An 8,683-nucleotide genomic window follows, 5' to 3' on the forward strand; every position below is an offset into this window, starting at 1 on the left:
GTCCTCTCCTCTGACTAAACCTCAGTAAACCATACCTTAAGACAGGTCCTCTCCTCTGACTAAACCTCAATAAACCATACCTTCAGACAGGTCCTCTCCTCTGACTAAACCTCAGTAAACCATACCTTCAGACAGGTCCTCTCCTCTGACCAGTAGTACTGTTTGTCCATTTTGAGACGCCATAGCTAGTACACAAAACGAATCGTCTCTCGTTGAATGACAACATATACTTTATTGAAGAATCCCTACAGTTGACCAATCACGGACGAAGGGGCGTAGACTTCGACTCACCAACTTCATCTGACCTTTAGAAAGAAATGTTGTGTGCCCGAAAAGACGGAACAAAACAAAGGCCAAATCTAACAAAAGCATTACAAAATGTCATCACTATATATGCACGAACTCTTCCAAAGTGTTTCGGCTGGGACGCCTTAAGTCCCTTCTGTCAGTCCACACCGTCCAGGAGTCTTTCCAGGCGTCTCTCTCTACATTTAATGGAAGTCTTTTGTGTGAGCACCTCCCTCAGCAAATCATGCAATTACTGCCCCTCCATCCCTTCTTCCCTCTCCCCGTCACTTCTACCCCGTTCTCTTCTTCCCCTCCTTCCCTCCTTGCCCCTCCTTCCCTCTCCCCCCTCTCCCTCCCTCCCTCCTTCCACTCCTTCCCCCTTCCCCCTTTCCACTCCTTCATTTCCTCGTTCCTTTCTTCCCCTCCTTCCCTCCTTGCCCCTCCTTCCCTCTCCCCCCTCTCCCTCCCTCCCTCCGTCCGTCCCTCCCTCCTTCCACTCCTTCCCCCTTCACCCTTTCCACTCCTTCCTTTCCTCGTTCCTTTCTTCCACTCCTTCCCTCCATCCCTCCTCCCTCCTTCCTTCACTTTACTGGACCATAGCTAGGTCAAATTAACTGTGTGAGGCTGGAGAGGGGCCTGATTGTCTCAGGTGTAACTACAGGGGCGTAACTACAGGGGCGTAACTACAGTGGCGTAACTACAGGGGCGTAACTACAGTGGCGTAACTACAGTGGTGTAACTACAGTGGTGTAACTACAGGGGCGTAACTACAGTGGCGTAACTACAGTGGCGTAACTACAGGGGCGTAACTACAGTGGTGTAACTACAGTGGTGTAACTACAGTGGCGTAACTACAGTGGCGTAACTACAGTGGCGTAACTACAGGGGCGTAACTACAGTGGTGTAACTACAGTGGTGTAACTACAGTGGCGTAACTACAGTGGTGTAACTACAGTGGCGTAACTACAGTGGCGTAACTACAGTGGCGTAACTACAGGGGCGTAACTACAGTGGTGTAACTACAGTGGTGTAACTACAGTGGTGTAACTACAGTGGCGTAACTACAGTGGCGTAACTACAGGGGTGTAACTACAGGGGCGTAACTACAGTGGTGTAACTACAGGGGCGTAACTACAGTGGTGTAACTACAGTGGCGTAACTACAGTGGTGTAACTACAGGGGCGTAACTACAGTGCTGTAACTACAGTGGCGCTGTCAAAAGGGTAATTGTGTCGATTGACCAGAGAGTTCATCTCAGTCGATCGCTTTGTTCGTGTCGCTCGCAAGAAGATTATGAAGGTATTTTGGTTAAGACATGGAGGCAAGAAGAGCAAGTTGGACAGAATACAGTAAGAATATGACAAGAGAGAGAGAGGGATTTTAGAGGAGAGAGGAATGGAGATGGAGGAAGAGAGGGATGGAGAGATGAAGGAGGAAGAGAGGGATGGAGAGATGAAGGAGGAAGAGAGGGATGGAGAGATGAAGGAGGAAGAGAGGGATGGAGAGATGAAGGAGGAAAGAGGAAAGAGAAGAGTCTATGTAGCATTTTACCTTTAGACTTTTGGGATCGCTTGCTACTTCTGCAAGATAAACCTTTATGGAATCAAGTGGGGAGATGAGACTTATGGGCTTTTGGAAAAATGAAAATAACACCAATGAACGAAGTAAATAGTTTTTTGGGTTTTTTTTACTGAAGCACCATTCCATATCATGACTTCCAAATCATGACACTCAGACATACTCCTCTACCAAGCTCATGCTGAATTACTGTTTCATTATTTAGCTCATTCCACATCCTGCAAAAGTTCCTACTAATATTCTTCATGAAGTTCAATCACAAAATATCAGGAGTTTATTATCCCAAATATCCATCATGCATTGATGTGATAAACTTTGGACTTTCTTTGAAGACATGAACATATACCATCTGATTTGTACCTTAATTTAATCGGTGTGTCTTAATATTATGGTTGTGTCATTTTCATTAGAGTTGGAAAAAAGTTTATCAACAAAATAGAAAAAAAAAGGTAGAAAAATAACACACCTGACATTAGAGAAATAAGTACCCTCAAGGAGAACGCCTTTATCAACTATCAACATGGCAGGTGTTTCGACTTCACAATAGAAAGGTTATGTAGAAAATAGTTAGCAGAAACAATTCATTTCAAGATCTATAAATACATCTTCAAACACGATAGCACCAACAACATCGCCGTGGTTATAATCAATAAATAAAAGATACCAAAAAAAATCTTAATTTACTAAATTATCAATGGCCAGCTATATCTTGCCATTATTATCCAACAATGCACTGCCTGAAAAATGCACGATAATCTTCTAATGCTTATAATTTAAAACATAAATTAGATTATTTGTGTAAATCTAAAAATTAAATAAGACATGATAGGAAGCGCACAGAATCAAACCCCAAAACAAGACGTAGCTGATATCAGAGACTGGTTCTTACTGAGCCAATCGTGTACCATAGCAAATCAATGCCCCATTACGTCCCTCATACTAGATACACACATTTTCCTCTGGTTTTTTTCCCCTCTGATCTTACAGATTGAAGTTAGTGGTTTGTCTTACTGAAAATTAATAAATTGTGTGTGTGTAGTCCACAGAATGGGTATTTCCGACCAGTCTGGCCAGTTATCTAGAAAGTCATTACAAACTATGTCAAATGCATCCTTTGACAATTAATGTCAAACGTGTGGACAGCATGTACAAATACTAAATAATGCTGTTTGTTTTTAGATATATAGTGAACTTTGCACCACAATGGTGCCACACTAACTGAACAAAACATCTCTATAAGACCACTACACATACGCTGAAGTTAAATCTCCATCAATCCACTGCTTGTCTCTACTCCGTTGGCTGAGCCAGTCTTCTCCTCTCCGTTGGTAGTCGTCTCACTAGGGACGTTGTTATTCTGCACGGCCGTGTTGAGGTTATTTGGGTCTGCCGTCTCATCGTTGTTCCTGGGGTCCTGAGTCTCTCCCTCCACGGTCTTGGCCTGCTGCAGGGCAGACTCTGCGTGGGTCTTCTGGTGCTTGCTGAGGTGGTCGCTGCGGGTGAATCTCTTGTTACACAGCAGGCAGGTGAATTTCTTCTCCCGGGTGTGCGTGCGGACGTGCCTCTCCAGTTCGTCGGAACGTGTGAAACGTTTCCCGCAGAACAGCCAGTTGCAGACGAAAGGTCTCTCCCCGGTGTGCCAGCGGAGGTGGGCCTTGAGATGCGAGGCCTTACCGTAGACCTTCCCACACCCCGGGATGTGGCAGCTATGAACGGGCTTCTTCCTCAGGGATGCAGCCGAGGCCCCAAGCCGCTCCAGCTCCTGGCAGTTGGGACAGTCACAGTTGGACCTGCCAGTGGTGGTTCCTCCACCGTACCCCCGTGATCCACCAGCAGGCTTCAGGCCCATCTGACTCTCCATCAGCCCCCCGCCAGACACCGGCTTGGGCTTGTACATGTCCTGAGGCAGCATGTGCTGGGAGGACTGGAGGAGGTGTGATGTGGACCCCAGGCCCACCGAGGGGTACTGAGCTGGGTTCAGAGAGGTGAAGTCAGAAGTGTAGCTGGGCAGCTGGGGGCTGAGGGAGGCTTGAGGAGGGACGGGTTGGAGGGAGCCCTGGAGACCATCGGACTGGGGCTGGGCAGCACTCAACCAGTTGGTATTGGGGTGGACGTCCCACCAGGAGGACGTGGTGTTGGAGGGGGCGGCGGTGATGCCGGGGTGGATGCCTGCCTTGTACCAGGAGCCGTAGGGGTGAGTCATGTCCAGGGAGGTGTAGACGCTGGTCAGACAGTCGGCCGTGGCGTGGGCCTTGGACACCAGCAGGGACTGGTCCTGGCCCTGGGACATGGAGGTCTGGAAGGAGTGGGAGAAGGGGTTGTACTCTGACGTATACCCCCCAGAGGATGGAGGAGGGCTGCCAGTGGGTGTGAGTAACCCACCCGCTGAGCTGAACGAACCAGTGTAGGAGTTCTCCATGCTCTCTCCTCCTCCTCTGCTGTTTCTCTGTCCCTGGAGCTCTGAGCTCATGGTGTACTGCTTCTTGCCTGGAGCGGTGCTGCCGGGGCCGGCCTTCCCCGGGGTGGCTGAATCCCTCACCGGGCTGGTGCTGCCAAACTTGTTGCAGGTAGCGGTTAGCATAGCAAGAGGACTGGAACCATAGCGAGCTTCCTCCTAGAAGGGAGAGGAGACAGGAGAGATTAGACAGAGGAAATGGCTGCTGCTGTTTCTGTCAGGGTCTAATCACAACAGTATGGCAGGCTGTTTCCCCTATACATTGGTCACAGAACAGAGGACATTTACTTTGGTTTCAGTTCATTTCAAATTAAATTTGTGTTGATGAAAATATATGCCTGCTTGTTTTGGCAAACAGACAGAATAATTAAATAAAAAGGGAAAAAGGTCCAGTGTGGCTCAGTTGGTAGAGCATGGTGTTTGCAACGCCAGGGTTGTGGGTTCGATTCCCACGGGGGACCAGTACGGAGAATAAAATGTATGCTCTCACTACTGTAAGTCGCTCTGGATAAGAGCGTCTGCTAAATGACTAAAATGTAATGGAAAAGAGGAATTAAATGTGATAAAACTGTATCTGAATAATTTACATTTAAAAAACACCTATTTATGTCAACTAAATTGTTCTCAGCAACAGTATTGTTGTCAGTTGAAATCTTGCCAAACATGTTAGTCAGGAATGGTCACCATGACATTTGAAACGGTTTGATTTATTTATACCCTTCAACAACGGCGCATTGTTCACAAACTCACTCTCTCCTCATTGTCCTGTCTAAACATGATATTTTATAAAGATCACCAGATAAAGATTATTCAAAAAAACAATCCAACTACCTTTGAAGAGCGCGTATTGAGCAGGTCGTGCATTAGGCTGCATGGCCTTAATCCTATAATTTGAGATCAGCGTGTCAAGTGGGACAAAGCACAGGTCAAATCACCAGGAGATTTACTCCAATATCCAATTTACACGCGCATCTCAGGACAAGAGCCAGCCGAAGTTTTATAGTGCACATCAAGTCATACGACTTGTAGGCTGATATTTCAGCATGTGGTGGGCCTTGCCTATCCGTATTATGGCCTACGTCAACTCGTTTAAATGGACAAGAGATATCTCTTCTATTGCTGAAAGTGCGTATTTGCCAGAAGGCAAAATAAATACGTTTCCCCCAATTTACACTGATACAAGTTATTCCACTTAAGACCATTTAAGGCCTCTAGTCTCGTCCTTAGAGCAGTAACGACGTCCCTAATCACCAGCTAGCACCTGGAGGCACCACACCGGGATTCAGTTGAGGGTGGATTTCCTCCGTCTGCCTGCGAAGCGCCTGCGGTGGATTTAACGTATCCTGTTGCTATGGCTCTTGTTTCCAGGTTAATTGCACTCAATCACAGAGATAAAGAGTTAACTGCGGCTGTAATGCTTTTTTTTGGTATGTTCAATACCCCCTCCCTTTTGCGTTTTAACTTGTATGTCCTCCGCGTTATAGTGTTGATGACCGGCGGAAATGTAATGCTTCTGTAATTGCAGTGGAATCAAGTCTGTACCAATATCTTGTTATTGAGAGATGTTTGGCGAGAGATTGCGTTTCGTGTTGATTTGGCTGTGGACTGATTTGTCAGGCATATACCATTTCATCCAGTCTGTCTACCAATCAGTAGGTCAGACCACACCTTTCTATATGAATTATATTTGATGTTAACCTGTTCTTCCCTCATTCCAAGTCCCATTTAGTTCTTATATCAACTCATATGTTTGTTATGATGACCAACGTGTGTAAAGGTCACATTTTAATTTGGGATGTCGGCTAGCATAGGATTTTGGTCTTGGACTGAGGCTGACTATAGAATACATGCCATTCATTTGCGTTAAAGTACATACCCTTTTTAAAAAAAAATGTTTTGGATAAAACCCAATATAAATGACATAGGCTACGGTATACTTTTAGTCAACATGTTCAGTTACGCACATCGTTTCTGACAGATGGAGAGACAAATACCATATTTTAGACTACATATTTTACCACAATCTAATCTTGTTTTATGAAAGCATATTGTCAAATGTCAACAGTGCAGCCGTTCTTTCTCCGTTTGACCTTCTTCATTTCCTCAAGAACATTGAACAGTAACCTGGGACATGACGGATCCTTCAGAGCCAGAGTCTACGCGTGTGCCCATAGTTACCTCGACAAGCAGTACCCTAATTCTGACGGAAAATACAAATGGCGCGTCACTGTAAAACAGCTTTAAAGTTAATTTTAAAATGAAAACAAGTATATTCCATACCTCCAGAATAGATGCGGCCATCCCTGGGAAACAAAATCCCAAGAGTAGATAGTTAAGTCGGTTCACTTCTCTGCTCGCAGTCCCGGGACAGTTTGAGAGAACTCCGGCATGAGCGCACAGACGTATTTGGAGAGGCAGAGAGCCCGCCCCTTAATTATAGGGTCCGCGCTCTTTGAAGATTCGTTGAAAGCCAATAAAGGAGAGAGGGAATGAAAAGGGATGGAGGGCATGGGAGTAGAAACCATCCCACCTCCCCAAATGCACATTGACAAATCCAGATTCATCTTTGGGAAATGGGTGGTTGAGTGGCTATTATGAATGAATAATTGTCAGGTCATTTACACTCTATTGGCGTCAAAGCGCCCAGCTTGCTCAGTCCGCTGCTCAGTCAGGGTCACTATTTCTTGTTCTTCCAGCATCATTATAGGCCTATAGGTATAATATAGCCTACATATAATATAATATAGCCTACCTGCTAATATTAGGTCTAATGTTGACCATCTTTAGCGATAATGATGTAACGAGAAGATCCCATTTTAAAAAAAAAAACAGTTTTGGCTAACGCATGCGTTATGGTCTCCCTTACTCCAACTACTACCCTACTGTTCCCCTTACAATCAATAATACGATTAGATATCGGCAAATTCTCCATCAACAATAACGTTGTTAATAGGCCGATAATGATGTAAAGCTGCTTGCGTTTCGATAGGTTATTATTGTCGTGACACTGTCGCACACAGTAACATGCTGACCACGAATAAATCAATAAATTAAACTGGCAGGGCGTGCGGTTAGAACACAGATTTTATTGTTTGGGTTTTTAACCGTCTGTCTCTGTTTTCAATATTCTGAAGTGCAGTTAAATCCTTTTGTAGGCATTAGCTGTAATGGTTTGAAAGGATTCAATTGCTGGAAATGACAAAGAAATAAAACAAATTAAAGAAATGATTATCACATCAAATCAAATAAATTCTGACCGCAACTTTTTAAAAACGAAGCCTAGTTTGTTTCCTCTTGTAAGAAAAGCACTGATGATTCAAATAGCTCGACTTACATTTGGAAATATTTAGCCTGCTATACTCGCGACACAGCTGTATTTAAATCCCTCTTCAGATCTGTTTTAAGCGACTCTATTTCTCAGTGATTTTATTTGATCATTCATTTCTCAAAATGCTGTCATAGTGTAGGGCCTACCTCAAACAAAACCAGTGGCTTTCTTGAAACTCCTATATTCTATGGAGCGTAATTTATACCACCTGGCCTGACACACTTTTATTAACTTCGATTGATATTGATACTTGAATGACATTATTTACGGTTTAAGGCCTACAAATACCGATAGCGACGCAATTATGTACAGGCTAGAAAGAGGGTCGGTTGAGATGGTTTGTTCAGATTTTCAGATTGTCATTTAAAATGTTTGTAATTTGAAACGTAGGCTAATTACCGGTGCAATTCTGACGAGAGAGTACGTTCATTTAAAATGCGTGTATTTTAGCTACCAGCAACGTCTTTAGCCCCACGGGTTCTGTGCTCGCTCCATTCCTCCGTGCCTTTTCTGTGTTGCTGCAAGTCGCAACCTTGTGTTATGATTCAACAGGTCTTTATCATTATCTTATTAAATAAGTGTCTTTGGTAAATGAAATAGCATTTATTCTTTCATGATGACCACTTTACCAAATTATAAGCTTTGCTCTATAAAAAAAATCAAAAAAATCAATACGATTATAAGAATAAACATGCATCACTTAAATGAGAAAGCTGTGAAAAGTTGACACCATATAACAGTTTACTGTTCTCCTGCAGAGAACAGTCTTAAGCCTGGGACCTGTCTATGGGAATAACTGTTATTGGACTACAGTATTACGCCCAAGAGCAAAGCGAGAGGGCTGGACACTGAACGAGTTAAACAACATCACAGCTAGGCCATGGCAAAACAACATGTTACATAACTGCATAGCTGTGATTCAACATAACAGAAGACAATAAAGGACTTGATTAACTTAATACCCCCCCCCCCCCCCCCCCATCTTTGCTATCTTGCTGAACCTGACATGATTTCAGTGGAGAGAAGGCAGGTTT

The 8,683-nt window shown here is 44.3% G+C and overlaps 1 protein-coding gene across 1 annotated transcript; it reads right to left on the reverse strand.

The window, feature by feature from the left end:
- Nucleotides 1–1,957: 1,957 nt before the first annotated feature.
- Nucleotides 1,958–6,713, reverse strand: sp7 (Sp7 transcription factor). Its single transcript, XM_014134053.2, has 2 exons — nucleotides 6,602–6,713; nucleotides 1,958–4,480 (listed from the first exon to the last, which is right to left on the reverse strand). The coding sequence occupies exons 1-2, from the start codon at nucleotides 6,620–6,622 to the stop codon at nucleotides 3,128–3,130; spliced, it is 1,374 nt and encodes a 457-aa protein (XP_013989528.1). The 5' UTR covers nucleotides 6,623–6,713; the 3' UTR covers nucleotides 1,958–3,127.
- Between the last annotated feature and the right edge of the window lie 1,970 nt (nucleotides 6,714–8,683).

The sequence above is a fragment of the Salmo salar genome, chromosome ssa12, assembly GCF_905237065.1.
Source record: "Salmo salar chromosome ssa12, Ssal_v3.1, whole genome shotgun sequence".
Classification (NCBI taxonomy): Eukaryota; Metazoa; Chordata; class Actinopteri; order Salmoniformes; family Salmonidae; genus Salmo; species Salmo salar.